The 22,327-nt window shown below is 38.2% G+C and overlaps 1 protein-coding gene across 1 annotated transcript; it reads left to right on the top strand.

The window, feature by feature from the left end:
* Positions 1–2,756: 2,756 nt before the first annotated feature.
* On the top strand, positions 2,757–21,487 carry LOC129945101 (uncharacterized). Its single transcript, XM_056054760.1, has 3 exons — positions 2,757–2,945; positions 9,449–9,530; positions 16,155–21,487. The coding sequence occupies exons 1-3, from the start codon at positions 2,757–2,759 to the stop codon at positions 21,485–21,487; spliced, it is 5,604 nt and encodes a 1,867-aa protein (XP_055910735.1).
* Positions 21,488–22,327: the final 840 nt, after the last annotated feature.

Below are 22,327 nucleotides of genomic sequence, written 5' to 3'. Positions count from 1 at the left end.
AATATCTAATTATAAGTGTTACCGGCGGAACTGTTCAAAGGAGATGGAAATGAAAAATATTACCGCGATAAAAAGTAGCTTAAAACACTCTCCAGCCCCGCAACCACCGCCACACAAGAAATCATCTCATAAAATTGACAAACAAACAAACTAACTGATTAGTATAGAATTATGTGACCTAATTAAGAAATGATTTGCAAACATTAATGCCAACTATATCTGAGTCGAACATCTCACTTCCACGTTTTTGTTTGTATTACGAGGAGAAATGATAAGTTGGGTTTATTTTCACTTTCCTCTTATGTACGAATATTGAAAAAAGTCACATAGCTGCAGAAAAGTAATGCAAAGAAATCAAAGCACATTCACAAGATGTGCAATTTGCTTAATCGAAAAAGTATCGTCTATTTGCGCTTATTCCATCAGAAATCCCAATCCCTTACCCCACACAAAATTGCAAAAGTCAACTTGACAATATGCCACTGGCACTAAAGGAGCAATTCATTTCCAAAAGGTGAATGCTGTTCGTCCTCCGCTCGTTCGTTCACACTGAGATAATGTTTTGTCCTTTGGGAACCCATTTCGCATATTAGTTGGTTGTGCGCAATCTATGCAATTTTCTCTACGTGTGACTTTTATCGTAATTGATATGAGTGTGTGCATGGCTTGCATTGCACTACAATGGTTTGTTTTGTTCATGCATGGCTGCTGCACTCTGCTTTAATAGTGCAGTAGGTACAGTACAGAACATTTCGATTTCACAATGAAAGTTTTACCCTCCTGATCCTGATGGCAACATTGAACGTTGAAGTTTTTTTTTCCATAGATTTAGTGATAAAACAAACAATGAAGATGAAATGTGTGTCATTTAAACAAAAGTCACAAAAATTGTAAACCAGGAAATAAGTGTTCATTATGAAGTACATGAATATTTATATTGTGTATAAATAATATGTTTTTGTTTATAAACGCAAATCTATTTGAGTTGATAAGATTTTCTGTTCTGAATTTTCTGGATTTCACTTATTTTCAAAGCTGCATTGAAATAAAGCAAACATTTTGTAGCAATTCATTCGTGTAAATTTAATAGAAAGAACAAATTATTCCCAAGTCGTCCATTAATGATAATTGAAGTCGAAGCAAACAAGGCGTGTTTTATATTTGAATGCCATTCCGACCTTAAAAGGGATCAAAGTTAATTAGTTGTGGCTTTTTTGGTTTCCTACTAATTAAGTGAAATAGAATCACTTGAGTTGATTCTCCTCTTTATTTAATATTTTGAAAGTGCCCTATAATATCAAGTTTTTAAACTGCTAAGTAATATACATATAAAACAACAAGGGTTCTCAAGATCGCTATTCCATCAGCTGAGCATTTGACTTTTAAACAAATAAGAAATTATGTATGTATAATTACTTTCATAATTTTAACTAAAACAACTAAAAACTAGAATTGGTTCTATACAATAGTTGTATATACTTAATTTTATTCATAAATCTTGGTAAACATTTAATTTCGAGTCAAATATCTTTCCAAAAATTAAAGATATTAACTTCGAACTAATTTCATCTTATAAAAAAACATTGTTTTCTACATTTAGACATATTTTCGGAAAGATCGAATTGACAGTTTTTTTTTACAAAACATATTACTAAAACTTGGTAAAAGTTAATTTTTGATTTCCAAAATATTGGATTAAAACTAATTTTATTTTAAAGAAATTATTGTTCTCAACATTTAGTAATTTTTTTATAAAAATACAAAACACATTATTTTCGTAAAATTTAAAATCTACAAAAAAAAGAATACAAAGTTGGTAAAAATGTATATTCGATTCTCGATATCTTCTGAACAAATTAAGGTATTGACTTCAAAATGATTTCATTCTGTGCTAATTTAACAAAAAAATATCAGCATGTATTTGTTCATATAAGAAATACAAAACGTTTTAGATATGGTAAACAATTTGTTAAAAATTGATTTTCTACTAAAAAATCTATTGTTGGTAAATTTAAATTTTCATTAGAAATGGTTTTCGATACAAGAATCAGGAGAACAAAAAAAAATACTGACTTCAAATTATTTATCTCACACAAAATATTGTTGTGAATATTTTGTGAAAATTTTAAGCAAGACAAATCGATACGGCATGGGAAGTTATCAGTGTGGGCCGCATTAAAGCCTCTTTTTTAAATTTAAAATTTGTCTTCCAAATTGTGTTTGGCAAAAAAAGCAATTAGCTTTCCAATTTCTAAAACAACTATATGCTCCAGTTCTCGACTTCTCATTTTCTGATATCGCGTAGTTTGTTGATTGTTCGATTCATAGTTTTCGCAGCACAAAATTGGGAAACAACTATTTAAAGTCATATAAGATTCGAAAAGATTTGAACGTACGAGTATGTACACATAATTTCTCGTAATTTAACTAAGTTGGTTTCACTTGCATGCAATTAATAACCGATATCGTATCCTGAGATCCCCTTTTTCCTTTTTTCGTTCATCAGCGGGTTTATTTTTTGTTTAGCTGGTTTATGGTTTTTTTCTATAGTGTGAAAATTAAGAATGTCAAACTGTTTCGATATTTTAAGTAGGGTTTGACAATTCATCAGGAAATTTTTAATGCCAGAACAATGACTACGTGTAGCCGAACAGTTAACCGAAGCCCTTAACTGCTGCAAGGTGGACATTACCGCCATCCAAGGAGTACGATGGGATATACCGAGCAAACGCAAACTAAAGACTGCGAAGTATACTATGGCGACTACTACGGAGAACAAAGGCAGCGACTATTTTGGTGGTGTGAATTTGTTGTTGGAACTAGACTCAGAAAAAAAGTCTTCTTCGCACGGCGCTTTTCCAGAGCACAGGATATCGGAACATTCCGAGAGGCCAACATCGACTCCGTACGGCAACGGATATCACGATCGAAGGCAAAATAAGGAAGTACTTTGAGAAGATTCAGTGTTAGACGACTACAATCGCAGGAGACTGTCATGTCCTTTTCTACCTGTCCTATGCTACCTGCATTAAACTTTGAAAACCAGTGGCAACATTGCCTTAGAGCCATCAGAGATGCCTCTCCTGAATTTTTAGGTTCCACATGGCCACCACAGTTAAAGCTGTGGTTTGACGACGATTGCAGGCAAGGGCATGCAGCTAAGCAACAGGCAAACAAAATGGCACTGCACAGAAGGACAAGATCTGCTCGCGAGCTCTACGAGCAGAAGGTTAGAGAGAAATACCAACTAATTTGATAAAAAAGGGAGCATAAGAAGCGCGCGGTCGAGGAGATAGAGGGATGTCACAACAAGAGTGAGGTTCTTAAATTTTACCAAAAGTTAAAAAAATTATCCCAGAAGTACCAGCCACGAACCGAAGCCTAAAAGGACGATGAGAGGAACATCGTAGTAGAACCGCAGTTTGTTTTAAGAACTCCGATGTATGTAAGGAAGATAGAACTACTCAAACTATGCGAAACACATCAACAAATCCGCCTACCCGACTTCGAAGAATTGAAGATTATTATATCTTAACTGAAGTCCAATAAAGTTGCTAGATCTGACGGCATCGCTGCCGAATTATTCGAAGCAGCAGGCGATGACTTGGAAGGGAGCATGGAATAACTCATCTAAAAAATATGGTCGGAAGAAAGTATGCCCGATGAGTGGATATAGCATAGTTTGCCCATTATACAAGAAAGGAGAAACCCTAAATTGCCCCAACTATGGAGGCACCAGTCTCTTTAGGCACAATTTTCCAAAGGTCCAACGAATTACTCGGATACGCCGACGATGTAGACATGATTGGAAGATCAAAGCGTGATGTCAGTGGACCGTTTTTGAGCATTGCAACGTGGGTCTAGTTTTCAATGAGGGCAAGACGAAGAACATATATGCTGTCATCAAAAAAGCACATTAAACAAAGATGTCTTCGGAAGACTTAGAAGGCAATTGCGTAGTAAAGTCCTCGACCACCTTAAATCACCATCTTTAAGACACTCATCATCCCGGTTCTCATTTATTGGGCTGAGGCCTGAACCATTTCAAAGAAAGATGAGAGCGTCTTAGGATGCTTTGACAGAAAATTTGTTCGGGTGATTTTTAGTCCCGTCTGCATAGATAAAGAGTGCAGAAGAAAATACAACGACGAACTGTACAGCGTCATTGGACTGGTTAAAAGGATTAAAGTCGAAGGACATAGATGGCTGGGTTATGTAAAGAGAATGGACATTAACGCTCTAGCCCGGAAGGTTTTCGAATCCAATCCCGAGGCAGGTGGCAGAAGGAACAAGCTAGCCGGAGACGCATGTTGATTAAGGCCCAGGTCTGTCCCGGACTGTAGCTTCACCTTAAGTAAGTAGATACAAAGTATATATGAGGTGACAGCCTTGGCCATACTTTAATAAGATTAAGTTAAGCAATACTTTAAACTTTGTACTCTTAAATTGAATAAAGCAGTCTATCTAATATAAAAAATCTAAATCTACAAAGTATTTACTCTAACAAAGTACGTACTTAATTTTCAAAGAATTTCAGCTGTATACGTACATATGTAATAAAAGAATATTTAAATTTTAAATCGAGGCAAATTAAATTCAACGACAATAAGGAGATAACCCTATGCGCTCAAAATAATATAAAACTATAAGTCTGAGGGCTTAGGAAATATTATAATATTACAAAATCGATTATTATTTTTAGTTTAACAAAGAAATAACTTGAGAATAAAGACGTATGTAGGTATGTATGTACACTATACATATGTATATATCATTCATTTTATATGGTATATAATATATTTTCAGTATGTTTTTAAATATTCCTAAATCTAAGCCTACATGAATTATGAGACATTTTCTCTAGAGTAATAACGTGTGAAGTCATAATTTTTAATGGCTGAGCATAAATGTGCCCATAAAATTCAAAAAGGGGACTCTCATAATCGCCAAAACTTTAGAAGTTTCATAACTTGCCAAAGAAATAGTCCTTTTTCCTCACAAATAGTTTTGAGCATGATACTGGTTGGCAAAGTGTAATGCTTCAAAGTTTAAAAGAGGTATCTGTTTCCTTTGATTCCGAAAATTTTCAAATGAAGTTTAATTTAAGTATAAGGGTTGGTGTTGGACACATTATGAAGGGTGAATATAGTAGAATATCAAAGTGAAATTAAATGCGATAAATCAAGAGAGTTCAAATGATTTTTTAGTATGTAGGTACAAAATATACATAAATGGCAATGAAACTTTTGTCTGAACTTTAAGCATATGAATAGAAAACTTTTGAAGGCATATACATACATATATTTATTTCATTGTTTAAATGGCAAGAGCAAATTTCAAAGCATATTGGAATGATACCTACTACACCCTTTTTTTTTTAAAAGAAAATAATTGACTTATATTTGGGCCAGCAATTCACGACACAAAATAACTGCACAAGTTGACGAACCTGAGCAAATATCACAATTATTTTGATTTTTACACAGTTAATCGTAAAGGGTTTTTCAATCAGGGCGGGTAGATGTTGAAATGGAATAAAAGAAGATGTGCGTAAGGGATTAACATATTTATTTTTTTATTTGAAGGTGCATGTATGCCATTAAGTGTGTAATATGACATCACTCGAATGTACGGTGGCACGGATTCGAGTGGCCCAATTTTCAATGACGCTTACGTATTGATCTGGATGAATTTAACCGTGTTATGTTATGTTCAACTTTAGGGCATTGCTCCATCCTGGTTTATGTGCATAGACCTGTCAATTCAAGAAACCCTACATAAAAAAGTCTAGCGGGGTGAAATCGATATCATTACTCTCAAATCGTTCATGCAAAATTGTAATTTTGGCGTTTGCTTTGTGGCACGTAGTGTAGTCCTGCTGGAACCACATGTCTCTAGGCCCATATGGTTCAATTTTGGTAATAAGAAATTATTCATCATCGTTATGTAGCGCTTGCTGTTGACGGTGACCGCATCACTTATGTCGTTTTCAAAAAAGTACGGATCTATTACGCCACCTCAAAATCCACACCAAACGGTAACTTTTTGAGGATGGATTTTCACCTATCGTCCCATTTACGCCAATTTTGCTTTTTAACACAGCCATCCATCCGAAAATGCACCTCGTCACTTGAGATGATTTTTTGGGGGCCTCTACCAAACGATTCGAAGCCCAGTCAGGGAACAAACGGCGTTGTCTATGGTCATGAACTTTGAACACTTGGGTAAGTTGGATCTTGTACGGGTGTAGGCTCATGTACCGACGCAAAATTTGACAAGTTGAAATCTGCGAAAGGCCAAATTCTTGTGCATAGCAAGGGTTATGCTGTACACTTTCCGCGGCGATATTCTCGACCGATCTTGAGTTCCTTGAAGGTACGGGTGTTGGTTGATTGTTTACTGAACCGGTCGTCTCAAATTTGGCCACCAAACGTTGAAGAGTCTACTGTGAAGGGCCACCACGTCTACCCTAAAATGGGCGCAGTGCCCATTAAACTAGAAATTAGAAGTCTTTAGGTACGATATGATTTAAAAACAGATCCTGGGAAGCGATCCATACTGATAACTTCATATTCATATCCGTCTGTCAATATAGTAGGTATCTTAAAGTTTTTACAAAATATTAATAAAAACATTTTGCGTGAGATACAAATAAGTTTTAAGTCCATATATTTCTTTTTTTGCACAATATTTGCCATCAGGAATTTGAAACTCAAATAAACGGTATTCAAATTTTAAGGGCCGGTGTTAAAGTTCAATCACCCTTAAGCGTTAATTAATTTTTTGCATTTTTTTGACGTTTCTCAATTTCAGACTAACTTAAATTGAAGTTCTTTCTTTGAGGTTATTGTAAAGTGGATGTGTGATCTACACCAATATTATCATAACAAGAATCGCCTAAATAGTTTGTGTTGTATTCAAAATCAACATTGGCCTTAAAACTTAAACATTTCTTACTTGAATATCAGACTAGTTGCATTTCAAACTTTTCCCTAGTTCAGTCCCTTGATAGGACCCAATTTGTAGGTTAATAAATCATTTCTTTTGTCTACGATATTTAGCTCAGTTCAGTTAATGGCATTAGAATTTCAACTGCACCAATAGTACCTAGGTATATACATATTAAACTTTTATTTTTAAACACAAAAATGAGTTTCTTTCTAACCTTGTTAATGCTCCTTAAAACCGAATGCATAAGCGACATAAGTTTAACACTTTTCAAGTTATTTTAATTCCGACAGGTTTAAATAAATACTTATAGTTCAAACTTGGAGAGCTAGTCACTAACACCTAAAAAAGAGATGTTTTATGGGGTATTTAAGGTTTCCCAGAATGCGACTGTTTTTGGGAACATGTACTTAAGTCAAGCTGATTTCAAGGAGTCAATACTTAACTTAGATTCCATGTGAGTTTTAAACAAATATAAGTACAGGTTGCGTCAGGAAAATGGAAAGGATTCTAAAATAATCATAGCGCCACTCTATTTACTCTTTTTCGCTATAGTGATTTTTCTGACGGATAATTCCCACTATACCGCAATTAATAATAAAAATTTCAGATGAGGCTAATTTTTTACTACGTAAATAAAAAAATTTCGTTACTGGTGTGAGGGGAACCCCAACGTAATTCAAGAGAAGCCTCCTTAACGTTGAACGCCTCTTCATTCGTCGAAGTTTACCGTTTGGATGGGAGTAATGGGTGTAAAACGACGTACCTGGTTCGAGCATGATGGTGCAACATTTCAACGGCTACTTTAAGTAAAGTATTAACAAATGTTATATTATATAATGTAACGTGATATCAAACTAATATATTTTTAGAAAAAAATCCAATTAACGGTTTTTTTATAAATCAAAAACTGAAAAAAAAATATTTGTCACCTCGAAAATTTTACGAACAAAAAAGATTTGATCTCCAAAACAATTTTGTGCAACGAAAAATAACGTTTTCAACATCTGGTAAGATTTTGAGAAAAATCTATACAGTTGTCTTTACAAAACTTTGAGTTATTGGCTTTGAAATAATTTTATCTTTTAAAAATATTGACAATTTTTTTTCAAAAATTAAAAACCTGAACAAAAAACAATACTAAAACTTGGTAAAAATTTACTTTCGACATATGTAAATATCTTGTCAAAAATTAAAATTATTATCTTAAAACTTTTTTTATCCTACAGAAAACATTGTTTTCGATTTACATTAATTTGTTTATGAAAGTCCAAGAGTTCATTTTTTCATAAAAAAATAAAATCTACAAGAAATAGTACGCAAATTTGGTAAATATTGATGTTCGGTTCTTGCTATCTCGTGAATTCATCAATTACCGTTCACAAAAATAGATTTCGAATCAAACTATGTCATTATATACAAAATGTTGTTGGTAATTTTAAAATTCAACAGAAAATTGTTTAAAAAAAACACGAAAAGCTACAAAGTCTTGAGCAAGGCAAATCGACAGACGGGATGAGAAGTTATCAGCGTGGGTCGCATCTCAGCCTCTTTTTTCTTTTTTATTTTAATGCCGAAACATTCGTTTTTACAGCTTAATGAGAAATTGTGTTATGAGTTGAGTTATAAGTTTATTTAATATATTTTTTAATACAGCCAGAGCCGTTTAAACTTTTTACATAGAAAATTTACTTCACTTTCACGTCAAAAACAGACGGCAAGTTGTTCCCTGTGGCGTTACTCGAGTACATAATGATGATGATGATATAAGTTAAATTTTCAAAAATATATTATATTACCATTATGTTAAGAATATTTTAACTGACAGTAAAAGTCCCGTCAAAATAGGTTCAGCCAATAATTTAAACTAATTACTGTCTCGCTTAAGATTTCATTTGAGTAGATTTTACGAACGGGTATGTTGTAAAATCTAAGTCTTCATGGATTGTCATCACCATTTGGAAATCCAAATAATAATAAAGGTGAATATTCTTTTGTTGCATTGTTGTCAGTTTATTAGAAACGTCACTTATGTAGAAAGTACAAATATTGTTTAATAACAGAATGTCAAGGAGTTATTACGTTAATAAAATCATGCTTTTCAAAGTAACTTTGACAGAGGCGGTTATCAATTCAACCAGATTCTATATAAGAGTGTAATGTATGTATATGCGGTTATCGATTTTTCGCGAAAATTCTTTTTTATTTCTTTTGTTCGAAAGAATAAACTTCTCCAATGGTGCTGTTAACATTGAATCAGACCAGAATGTGACGATGGTGTAGGGTCGTGAAGAATTCGAGGAAAATCTACACTTTGCAAGACCAACCTCAAAGTAATTTGGATGTTTCTTGTCCACGGTTAAGGAATTACCTTCAAAACTATTTAAAATTAATAACTATAAAATCAATAAAAATTACTTTTTCCAAAAAGTCTTATAAGAGCATTAACTTTGTAGAAATATTTTTAATAAGTAATTTCCTGAACACAACTTTTCCTTAGGGAGCCGACTACAGGTCTAAGCCGAGCGGCATGCTATCTGGTAGTGCTTATTGTAGTCACCGCGCTACCCCGTCGAAGTATAGTAAGTCTGTACTGCTGCCGCTCAACGGCCGACTGACGAGCGACGCTAATAGGCTTTTCACACCAAACCCGAGAAAATATCGGTTTTCGCCGAAAACATACATCGAAAACTCAAGTTTTTCCATACATTTTTGGTAAACTGCAAGTTTTCGTAATCCTCAAGTTTTATATAAAACCTCTCGAAAACTAGTTGCAATTCAAAGTTGAACTAAACAAACGAAGGTTAGGTTAGGTTAGAGTGGCTGTCTAGATATCATTGACACACGTAGACCTCAAGGGTCCATTGTGATACCACTAATGAGGTTACTTATGGGAGAGTAATGAATTTAAACAAACCATTTTGTGCTTTTAATAAAGTTAGAGAGACGTTTTGTGTCAATATTTGCCAGTTCACTGGTATTATCGAAGAAGGGATTACCGAGAAAGTAATTCCTTCTAATGGAGAGTGCTGGACATGTACATAGAAGGTGTTGGACTGTTTCCTCTTCCTCCTCGTCCATGCAGCTTCTACAGAAGTCATTTGTGTAGACCCCTAGCCTCAGAGCATGTCTACCTATGAGGCAGTGTCCCGTTATTACTCCAATTGTAGAGCTTATACTTTGTCTGCTTAGTGCTATCAAGCCTTTTGACCGTTTTAAGTCAATACTTGGCCATATTTGCTTGTTTGCCAGGCAGGTGGTACTTTGTGACCATCTAGTATTTGTTGTTTCTAAAGCATATTGCTTGAGAAGATATTTGCATGTAGCAAGTGGTGTTCCTATATTATGTTTTTGTCTAACATAAGGCAGAAGTGTTCCGTTTTTGGCGAGCTCATCGGCTTTGCAATTTCCCGGAATGTCTCTGTGGCCCGGCACCCAAATGAGGTGAATGTTAAACTGTTCCGTCATCTCCTTCAGAGATGATTGACAATCGTGGACTGTTCGAGAGTTTGTGGAGACAGACGCGAGAGATTTAAGAGCGGCTTGGCTGTCCGAGAAGATTCGTATATCCTTACAAGATATAACGTTTTCTTTGAGCCAGGATAGTGCTTCTTTAATCGCCATTACTTCTGCCTGGAATACACTACATTGATTGGGAAGTCTATAGGATAGACTGAGATTCAGTTGTTCTGAAAAGATACCACTTCCAACTCCGTGATCGGTCTTTGAACCGTCAGTGTAGAAGTGTACCGCATGGTCTTCCAGGGGTCCCTCTTCTTCCCAGGAGGATCTTGAAGGGATGGACACATGGAATCTTTTACCAAATACCATTTTTGGGGTGGTATAGTCTAAGCGATCTGGGATAGATCTGAAATTGTCTAGAATGGTTGTATGTCCAGTATTGTTACTGGTCCATTGAGAGGTGGCTCTAAGCCTTACACATGAGTTGGCAGCCACCTTTTTAGAGAAGATGTCAAGTGGTGTTAGGTTTAAAAGCACTCCCAGTGCTGCGGTTGGTGTTGTGCGAAGTGCTCCTGTGATGCACATACCTGCTGACCGCTGGACTTTAATGAGTTTATTTAGATTTACCATCTTATCCAGTGCGGTCCACCATACGACGGCTCCATAAATGAGTATCGGCCTGATTACCGAAGTGTATAGCCAGTGGGTTATTTTTGGGGAGAAGCCCCATTTTGATCCTATGGCCTTTTTACAAGTAAAAAGCGCTACAGTAGCCTTTTTGACTCTTTCATCAATATTTGCCTTCCAATTTAGTTTTTTGTCTAAAATGAGGCCCAAATATTTAGCTTGGTCGGAAAAGCTTAATGGTATTCCTTTAATCTTTGGTGGGCTAATCTGAGGAATTTTATATCTTCTCGAGAAGAGTATTAATTCTGTTTTGTGTGGGTTGACGTCCAATCCACATTGATTAGCCCATTTAGTTAGCCTGTTTAGGGCATTTTGTAGGAGTTCCGAGAGAACTTGGGGGTGCTTCCCAGATACGGATATCGCAACGTCATCAGCGTAGGCAATCACCTTGAAACCTTCTGTTTCCAATGTTGTAAGTAAGTCGTTTACTACCATGTTCCATAAAAGAGGCGAAAGGACTCCACCTTGGGGAGTGCCTCGATTCACCGATCTGGTGGTAGTAAAACTTCTCATGTTAGAAATTATTGTCCTGCTTTTGAGCATGAGACTTATAAGATCTATGAGTGACTTCTCTAATTTCAGCTTATCCATTGCTGTTGTGATCGCCTGGTAACTGACGTTGTTGAAAGCTCCTTCAATATCTAGGAACGCTACCAGGTTATATTCTTTGTATTCGAGGGAATGTTCAATAGTACGTACCAGTGAGTGAAGTGCTGATTCTACTGATTTTCCCTTAGAGTAAGCATGTTGAGCTGTGGAAATGAGACATGGTTTTAAATTATGTCTGATATAAATTTCAATCAATCTTTCCAAGGTTTTAAGAAGGAAGGATGATAGGCTGATTGGTCGTAGATCTTTAGGGTTAACGTGTGAGGGTTTCCCTGCTTTGGGAATGAAGACTACTTTTGCCATTCTCCAGGCTTTGGGAATATATCTCAACCTTACACAGCTTGTCAGAATGATTTCCAATGGTGGAATAATCATGTCTGAGCACTTTTGTAGTTCGGCCGGAATGATTCCATCTGGTCCTGGAGATTTATATGGATCAAAGCTGTCTATGGCCCATTGCAGTTTTTCCCGCGTTATTAGATCAACTAAATCGCTTGTAGAAGCTTGAGACTCTGATGTTAAGTCGTTGAGTATGTTAGAACTACCTGGAAAGTGGGTGTCTAATAACAGGTTAAGAGATTCTTCATCTGTGATAGTCCATGTGCCTGTTTCTGTCTTTAAAGCACTAGGTATTGTTGGACTTTTTGAGAGAATTTTCCTGAGTCTTGAGGCTTCTGAAGTATTTTCTATTTTACCACAAAAATTTCTCCAAGAAGACCTCTTACTCTTTCTTAATTCTTTTTTAAATTGCTTTAGAGCTTGTTTGTATAAGTCCCAGTCAGAAGGAGATCTAGTGTACTTAAATCTGTTGAAGAGTTTACGACAGCTCTTTCTGAATGGTTCTAATTCTTTATGCCACCAATGAGGTTTCTTTTTACCCTTTAAAATGGTTACAGGGCATGAAGATCTCATTGATTCATTTAAGGCTTCGGTGAGATGATTTACAGAAAGGTCTAGTTCATCTTTACTGGAGGAGCTTTTAAGAAGGTTATGATTAAGCAGTTGTGCTAGTACCTCCCTATAACGCTCCCAGTTGGTATTCCGGTGATTTCGAAATCCCGTAGATGTATTTGCTACATCTTTGAGCTCAAACTGAATGTATTTGTGGTCAGAGAAGGAATTCTCTTTTGAGACATGCCAGTTTGAAATCATATTGTGGATCGAGTCAGAGGTAAGTGTAATATCAAGTACCTCTTTCCTATTCTTGGTTACAAATGTGGGTTCATTACCAATATTACTTATGAGTAGGTTAGTGCTTAGTAAATAATCAAATAAGTACTCACCTCTCTCATTTATATCAGAGCTACCCCATACCGTGTGATGGGCGTTAGCGTCTGAACCAATTAGGAGACCAACTTTTTTCGATTGCGCGTCCGCAATTGCCTTCCTCAAGGTGTTTCCTGGAATTGGGCTGTCGTGGCCAAGGTAGGAGGATATGAGCCAGTAGGTGGCTTTATCTGTTGTTAGGACAGCGGTGGTGGTGTCCTTGTCGCTGTAATTGGGGAGTAAAAATATGTTTAAGTCATTTTTTACTAACATGCATGACCTTGGTTCACCTTTCTCCGATGCATATAATATTTTATAGCCAGGAGTCCTGAGACCTCTGATGATGGAGTTTGAGACCCACGGCTCCTGTATTAAGACGATGTCTTCCGTGTTCATATGCAGTCGGAGTATCAGGTTGTTCGTGCCCATGATGGCGTGATGGAGATTAATCTGTACTAATCGCAGCATTGCTACTATTAGTCAGATCAACCTCCACCACTGTTTTGTCGGCGTTTTCCTCGTCTGAGGAGGACCTAAGCAGGTCTTCCTCACTCTGGGTGATGCCTAAGGTGGCGTCTTCAGTCTCCATGTCGGAGTTACTGTCGACTTTAGTTTTAGCCTCCACGTCGGATGGCTTATTTGGGGCAGTGGATGTCGATGGTTCCACTTTTGGTGTTGCATCGACCTCCATTTTCGTTGCCAATGAATCGCTTCCCTCCGCTGAAGAGGCTTCTGTGGGGGGCGTGTTTAGCGTATCTTCATCTTTTTTATATATGTATACGCATCATGATTTCATCGAAACCATACCTAATCACACCTTTGGTCGCGGCAAGTCGAGCCAGTGATTCGCTATTGATCAGCACGAGAGCCGATCTATAGTGACCCACTGTCTCCTTCTCAACCTTTGGTACTTTCCAGTCGTGAGTAGGCAGGTCCGGATTACTTGTTTTGATCAGTTTTATGATCATGTCTGGACAGTTGTGAAGAGCCGGGACCATTATACGTGCTCTTGGCCGGCAAGGAATATTCTCCCTTGCAACAACCTCGAGCTTGGCACCCGGCCAGACTTCTGGCAAGCCATTGACAGCAGCCCTGTATAGATCGAAAGATCTCTGATCACCACTTGCGATGAGTTTGATACGATTTTGGTACCATCCTGCATCGGCTGTGTCTGGGAGAGGCCCCGGATTTTCCTCGATAACAGATAAAAATCTGAAACCGAGGTGAGCCTTGACCTCTGCCCAATGATCATGAGAGATGTTACCATCCACATGACTCCTGTCAATGACCGCGGCAATGATCTTACCTTTGAGCGCGTCACTGAAGGAGAGATCTTTGTTGACGGCTGATGTGCTGTTGGAAAGCACCTTCTGCCTTTTTGGTTCGGGCTTGTCACCCTCGAAAGACCTATCTCGCTTTGACGTTGAGTCGCCGCAGGTCGGTTTAGCTTTTTTGCTAAGAAAGCCACTAGCCCACTCGAGTTTACGCGTTTGCTATGGGGTTCTTTTCCCCGCCGGTATGACACCGACTGCGGCTAGAATACTTTCGGCATTGCGTTGGTCTCGATTGGCCTGTGACTTCCTGGACTTCTTTTTGGCCGGCCCAGAGCTATGTCCGTGTGTCACAGATGTAGGTCCACCTTCAGATTTAATCGCTACCGATACCAATCCGGGTGTGCCCTCACCCTTCGAGTCAATTCCACATGTCGCAGATTTTGTCTCTCCGGATGGGGTGTCCCTTCTTGGGGTCGCTTGCGACGTCCTAGCAGGAGCGGGGAAGAGGTGGGGTGTGGAATTGCAGCCCTTGGGACTGCCGAGCGTCACAGCTGTTCCACTGATGGGTAATTCCTTCAAGTATATGTTGCGGCTAGTAGAGGGAGAAGGACTCTCGCCACTAGTTGCAACCACAGGGTTGACAACACGTTCACACACCTGATTTGGCTCGACAGCCTTTTCAGGTGATGTGACCGCATTGGCAGCCTTGGTGCGATTTTTTTGTTTAATAATTGTTTTGTTTGTTTGTTTATTTTTAAATTTTTTCATTGTATTCCCACGAGTAAAGCGGAAAGACGGTCAGCCCCGGCAGAGCCGCTTGCCGGGGTAAGGCAGAAATATGACGGACCTTGCCACAGCATCCGAAAGAGCTCGTTAACGGCTGGTTTATCCCCCAGCCTTTCATTCTTCGGCACGGTTTTCGTACTAGTACGCTCACACCACCACTGAAATTATGATTACATTGGGTTTCCGAACGTTGCACTATTGAGGAGTTACAACAATTCAGCGATCCAACTCAACCTTAGCTAATCACCATCCTGCCAAAAACGCACAGGACTACTGTGGTGATTATTGCCCGCCTGGCACCCACTTGGAGGGTTTGAATGAGGATTTTGCCGGGCTAAACAAACGAAAGTTTCGCAAAATTCAGCCCTCAAATTAATGTAAATAAAAAAGCTGTTGTGGCTGTTGTCAAAACAAATATTTCATTTTTAAATACATTTGATAGTGGTAAGTAATATTATTTATAAAATTTCCTTACAAAATAAGAATTATTTCTTTTTGTTTTTTATTTACAGAATATGAAAATTTTTCCAAGGTCGATAATAAAAGCCCGGTGACTATTTGCGGCACTGGCTCACAGTGGCCCAACTCCATAAAAACTAACCCAATGAACCGTATCCTGCCTAGTTTTTCTTGTTTTAAAACAAAGCTTTATTAATTTTTGTTTGAACAGACGTGTTCTTAGTTCAATAAAATTTGAACTACTTGAACGATTTTTATGAAATTTTACAGACATGTAGACGTAGAGGATAGTATACAGAACAACCAATGAAAAATGCCACCCACATGTAAAAAAAGCCCATTGTTAAAAATTATACCAAGAGATTCCAGGTATCTCTATTTGCTATCGTGATTGCTATTTTAACTTAAGGTTATAAACTTCTATAAGTATAAAGTCAGTCACAATTCAACCCTTGTACGAAGAAGTACATCCTAATAAATATACATAGTTATAATCGTGTTTTGGTCTTTCTTTTAATTGTTTCGCCGGGTTCATCAAAATATACATATATACATTTTTTATTCATGGTGCCGAAACCCGGGAGAAAGGCGAACAAAGACAAACAAAAATTATAACTTTTATTTAATCAGTGACTCAAAACTTTATAAAAAAAAAAAAAAAAGATACCTCTGCTCGATCAGCCTATAGAGGCCAAGTTACTAAGATCGTGAAAGCGGCTTCCGAGTTCCTTAGCAGTGAGGAATCCCAATTGAACGATCCAGACAAGTATGACGAAATAGAAGAGGAACTTACTTCATATATCCAAAGATTGACCGCAGCACATGAAAGCCTAATGACCATGAATCAGGAGATATCGAGCAAAAATCTAATCAAAGCCGATGCCGCTGATCTTGATAGAGAACTAGAGAAAATTGCTGAATATCAAGATTCAGCCATAGGTATGCTCGCAAAATTAAGCTTTCGTGTGAACAAAATTAAAAAAAAGCAGACACCATCTACTGACAAGCTCCAATTCAATACGTCATCATCTTTTGTGGCAACCTGTTCTTTAAAACTTCCAAAATTACAGTTGAGAAAATTTGATGGTAATTTCCAAGACTGGCTGCCGTTTTGGGAACAGTTTCGTACTGCAGTGCATGAAAATAACAGTTTATCATCATCTGATAAATTCAGCTATCTTGAGTCCGTGCTAGTGGGTAGTGCAAAAAAGGTAATTGCTGGTTTTACAGCTTCAGAGATGTGCTACGATGCAGCTGTCTCACTTCTGCAAGAGCAATTTGGAGACACAGAACGGCTAGTAGACAAGCACATGCAGCAGTTAATTTCCTTGCGCCCTGTACTCATGAAAACTGACGTCATAGGTCTACGCAATTTGTATAACTGCATTACAGCTTGTAGTCGCACTTTAACTGCATTGCAGATTCCCTCGCACCAGTACTACGTCATGCTTAAATCCATTTTGCTACGGTGCTTGCCAGCAGAACTTCGTGTCGATTATCATCGACTGGCGGAACGAGACAGTGATGTTGGGGATACGGAAAAATCGGAATCAGGAAGCACGTCAACTCTTTCACACATTGGTGACAAGCAGGTACAAGGTCTAATGCGTTTTTTAAAGCGAGAAGTAGAGTCATTGGAAAAAAGTCGAGTTTTCTCTGTCGCTCCAGCTGTCAAACCATCTACTTCACTTTCAACTACCAACACAGCAGCTAGCTTGGTCGCATTGGGTGATAAGGACAAGTGCTTGTTTTGTTCTTCTGATAGACATACTACAAAAGAATGCGATAGTGAGATATCCATCGACAAAAAAAGGGACATATTGCGCAAAGGTAATCGGTGCTTTCGTTGTGCAAAACCTGGCCACTCTTCTAAAAAGTGCCGTAGTGCAAAGTTTATTTCGTGTAAAAAATGCAAAGGCAAACACTTTACATCCATGTGTGATCCATCAATGACAAAATCCAATGCCTTGGTTGTCCCAGCAGTTGCAACAACGGAAAGTAACGAAATGCAGAATGTTTTAAACTTGTGTGCATGTAATTCGGTCACTCAAAACTCGACGGTCTTTTTGAAGACAGCTCGGGGCATAGCCGTAGCTCCGGACAAGGAAAATAAACTATTAATTCGCTTTATTATCGACGGCGGCAGTCAACACTCTTTCGTTCGCGAGAGCTTGGCTCGAAAACTAAATCTCGTTCCTATCGGTATAGTAAACATTTCAGTTATTCCTTTTGGATCTAAAGGTAAATCTCCGAGCCAAAAACTACAAAAGGTAAACCTCGTGATAAATAGCCAGTACAACAAGAAACACGTCCAAATTGAAGCAGTTGTTGTACCAGATATTTGTGTTGACGTTTTGCAAGTGCCTGACATTTCATGCCCATCAGTGAAAGGCCTACGTCTCGCAGATTCTAATCATGTTGCCATCGATGTTGAGGATGGACTTAGCGTTCTCGTTGGATCCGACTATTATTGGGCAGTCGTTACCGGTAAACAACGCTGTATTACACCTGCGTTGAGGGCTGTTGAAACCATCTTTGGCTGGACACTGCAGGGGACGCATACCTCTGTCAGTAAGAATCTTACTTCGAATGTTCACTTATGCTCTTCGTCTATTTCCAGCATCAATTTTCTTGTGCCAGTCCTGAGTGACTATGATCTTAAGTCATTTTGGTCATTGGAAGCTATCGGTATACAAAGTGAAGATGCAGAAAACGAACAACTAGCTGACAAACTCATCGCCAAATGCATCTGCAAAAAGGGTGCCCGCTATGAAGCGGCACTGCCGTGGAAGAATCCACACGTTTCAATAAAAAGCAACAGGAACGAAGCCCTAAGGCGGCTTGACTCACTAACGAGGCGTTTAACAAGGATTCCCGAAAAATTAAAGGAGTACGATGATGCTGTTCGAAGAATGATCTCAGATGGAATCGCGGAAGTAGTCCCTTCAGACGAAAAAGAGACATCCAAGCGGGTTTTTTACCTTCCACACCGCCCTGTATATAAAGAAGAAAGTATTACTACAAAGATGAGGATTGTGTTTGATGCCTCTGCGGGTAGTGAGCATTCTCCACCGCTCTACGATTTGCTACAAGTGGGTGCAAACTTGTTACCAGATGTTCTTAAAGTGCTGCTAAATTTTCGTCTAGGACGTTTTGGCATAGTGGCTGACGTGGAAAAGGCATTCTTACAAATAATGCTAAATGTTAATGACCGCGACAGTCACCGTTTTATTTGGTACACTTCACCAACATCACCACACCAGAGACCAGAATACAAAGACTACAGAATGACCAGAGTTACTTTTGGGGTTAATTCCAGTCCATTTCTCTTGACTGGAACTATACGTATGCATTTATCTAAAGAAGAAGATTGTTTTCCCAAAACATGCAAGGCGCTCAAGGAATGCTTCTATATGGACGACCTAGTGATGAGTGTTGATACCGAAGAAGAAGGGAAACAGATTTCCAAAGAAGCTGCCATTATTATGAGCAACGCCAGCATGAACCTGACAAAGTGGAATTCTAATGGATCGCAGATTCGAGAGTGCCTGCGTTCAACAGACGGTCCAGCTACGCAGAATACGCAAAAAGTTTTGGGACTATTGTGGTATGTCATTAGTGATGAAATTGGTGTCCCGCTACAATCTGTGGAAAACTTGCTAGGTTCGAATTTGATAAGAGGAACTAAACGTAATGTACTTCAAGCGATCGCAAGAATCTTTGATCCATTGGGAATGCTTGGTCCAGTTGTAATCAAAATCAAGATCCTTTTTCAATCCATATGGAGGAAAAATCTGGCTTGGGACGAAGTTTTGCCATCAGATCTAATGACTGAATGGGAAGCTTGTGCAAGAAGTCTGCTCCTTTTAAAAGATGTTGCTATTCCGCGTTCTGTATTGGACTTTGGATCTGCAAGTCTGGTGGATATTCACATATTCGCTGACGCCAGTCTGAAGGCGTACGGTACAGTGGCCTACATCAAGAGCACCAATGCTTTGGGTGACAGCAATATCTCATTTCTGTGTGCAAAAAGCAGGGTGGCACCTCTGAAGAATGATGGGACAAATGAATTAACACTGCCAAAGTTAGAGTTAACTGCGGCATTAATAGCAGCACGATTACGTTCTTACTTGAATTTGTCCTCAAAAGTTTCTGTTCAGAAGTTCCATATGTGGACAGATTCAAAAATTGCTCTAAGCTGGATACAAGGGGAAGCTGATCGATGGAAGCCATATGTGCAGAGTCGTGTCTCCGAAATACGTCGCCACACATCAGTCATAGACTGGAATCATTGTTCCGGAATAGAGAACCCTGCGGATCTTCTCACAAGAGGTATTAAAGCCGAGACTCTGCAGACGTCTTCGCTATGGGCTAAAGGACCAGCTTGGCTCAAATCTGGTGAATATTTAAGTTCTGGTGACTTCATCACGACATTGAACGACACGGCTCAATCGGCATTATTAACACAGACCTCCGTTGATATAAGCAAACAACTCGAGCCTATTATTTGCTATAAAAACTTCAGCACTTGGAAGCGATTGTTACGAGTAACAGCCTACTTACTGCGCTTCTGTGGCTCATGTCGTAAAACGAGGGAAAGAGCAACCTCATTTGTTTTGAACGTTGAGGAGCTTGAACTCGCTGAAGCTTATTGGCTAAGGTATATACAATTTGATTTTTATTCTAACGAAATTTATTTCTTGCAGAAGAAAAATTTAGTACCCAAGGACTCGAAGATTGTTCAATTGTGTCCCTTCCTAGACACCAATGGCCTTATGAGACTAGGTGGTCGCCTTCAGTGCTTAGAGGAAACTTTAGATCTCAAGCACCCCATTATATTGCCTAAAAATTCATATGTCACTGAGCTCATAGTAAAGGACTATCACGAACGAGCTACACACGGTGGAGTCAACATGGTCCTTTCGCTGATGAGTTCTCGATTTTGGGTTCCCAAAGGACGTCAGTTGATAAAAAGATTGCTGTCTAAGTGTACGGACTGCCGAAGGCTATGGGGAAAGCCAGCTTGTCAGCCATTCGGACCACTTCCCATCGAGAGGTTAACACTTTCAAGGCCTTTCGACAATGTTGGCGTTGACTTCGCTGGTCCCATTTATTGTTTCGAAAACTCAACAAGTGAGGTAAGCAAAACGTATCTGATGGTTTTTACGTGTGCTGCCATACGTTCCGTGCACTTAGAGATGGTAAGAAGTTTAGCAACAGAAAGCTACCTAATGGGATTAAGACGTTTCATGGCTCGAAGAGGTACACCATCGGTTATATATTCCGATAATGCCCGAACCTTTCGCAGGGCTGCATTGGAACTAGGTGCTATCAATAATTTTTTTGAAAATGAGCAAATTCAAGGTTATTTGGCAAATAAGCGCATCAAGTGGAAGTTCATAGTTGAACGGGCCCCATGGTGGGGCGGATTCTGGGAGCGACTCATACGCACGATTAAAAACGTACTCAAAATAGTAATCGGCAAAGCAAAGCTGTCTTTCGAGCAACTAAGAACAATAGTTGTCGAAGCAGAAGGTATGGTTAATGCTCGCCCACTAACATACATGAGTAGCAACCCGTTAGATCTTACTCCGCTGACTCCATCTCATTTTTTGATTGGTAATTGTGGACCATCTATCCGTGAAGCGTCATCTTCATCACTTGAGATACAACTGCTTTGGAAGCAACGTATGAAGTATTTGGGTATGCTCGAGAAGCGGTGGCGGACTGAGTATCTCCAGTTACTACGATCGTTTCACCACAACAAGGGCAGTTCGTCGGTTCAACTTGAGAAAAATGATGTAGTCCTCGTTTTCGATGCCGGTAAGCCTAGAATTAACTGGAGAATGGCTGTCATAGAAAAGACTTTTCCTGGTCGTGATGGTAAAATAAGAGCGTGTGAGATACGCTATTCAGATCGAACTCAAACCCGAAGACCTGTTCAGTTATTGTACCCGTTGGAGCTTTCTTCTTCTTCGCCGGTCGGAGGATGTTAAAAATTATACCAAGAGATTCCAGGTATCTCTATTTGCCTTCTCTTACTATCGTGATTGCTATTTTAACTTAAGGTTATAAACTTCTATAAGTATAAAGTCAGTCACAATTCAACCCTTGTACGAAGAAGTACATCCTAATAAATATACATAGTTATAATCGTGTTTTGGTCTTTCTTTTAATTGTTTCGCCGGGTTCATCAAAATATACATATATACATTTTTTTATTCACCCATGTTATTGTTTATAGTGAGGCCAAAAATGCTTTTTTATTGAATCACAAATTGAAAGTAGATAATCATTAAATTCCAAACAATAATTCTCGCTTATAAAAGTTTCTATTGATCCATTACTTAATAACACCTCACACAGATCAGTATATTTTATTTGAATTATTGTCTCCATAATAAAAATATTAATGTTCACACTCTTTAAGAACAAGTCTGACTGATTAATTATATAGATTAACAAACACATTACGAACTGACCTATGCCAACCAACCAACGGTGTTCACAATTTTGTTTGTTGTTGTTGAAGGTGTTGAATATAACAACTACATATACTCATTGCTTTCGGAACATTGACCTTGAAAGTTTTTAATGCAACAACAACAAGGTGGTAGTCTACCACAAATTCATAATTTCTGTGTAATAGAACACTAAATTATTGTTGTGATATTTAAAACTTTCAATGTTTATATAACGGTGAAAAAGCAGTGCAGACTACAATAAATTTTTAAAGAGAGGAGTGACTGTTCATAGATATTATAAATACTTATAGTCATTTTTCAGAAAATTAAAAAAAAGCTAAATTGTAATTTTCCTTAAAATTTCAGTTTTTC

The sequence above is a fragment of the Eupeodes corollae genome, chromosome 2 (genome assembly GCF_945859685.1).
Source record: "Eupeodes corollae chromosome 2, idEupCoro1.1, whole genome shotgun sequence".
In the NCBI taxonomy this organism is placed as follows: domain Eukaryota; kingdom Metazoa; phylum Arthropoda; class Insecta; order Diptera; family Syrphidae; genus Eupeodes; species Eupeodes corollae.
Note: the sequence above shows the minus strand (reverse complement) of the source record. Positions and strands in the feature narration are given on the sequence as shown.

What these genes read in the sequence shown, in the direction of transcription:
- LOC129945101 (XM_056054760.1), top strand. Translation starts at nt 2,757, where the DNA reads ATGGCGACTACTACGGAGAACAAAGGCAGCGACTATTTTGGTGGTGTG. An exon ending in ATCGAAGGCAAAATAAGGAA is followed by an intron (nt 2,946 to 9,448) that starts GTACTTTGAGAA and finishes ACTTTTCCTTAG; the next exon opens with GGAGCCGACTACAGGTCTAA. An exon ending in CGCTACCCCGTCGAAGTATA is followed by an intron (nt 9,531 to 16,154) that starts GTAAGTCTGTAC and finishes AAAAAAAAAAAG; the next exon opens with ATACCTCTGCTCGATCAGCC.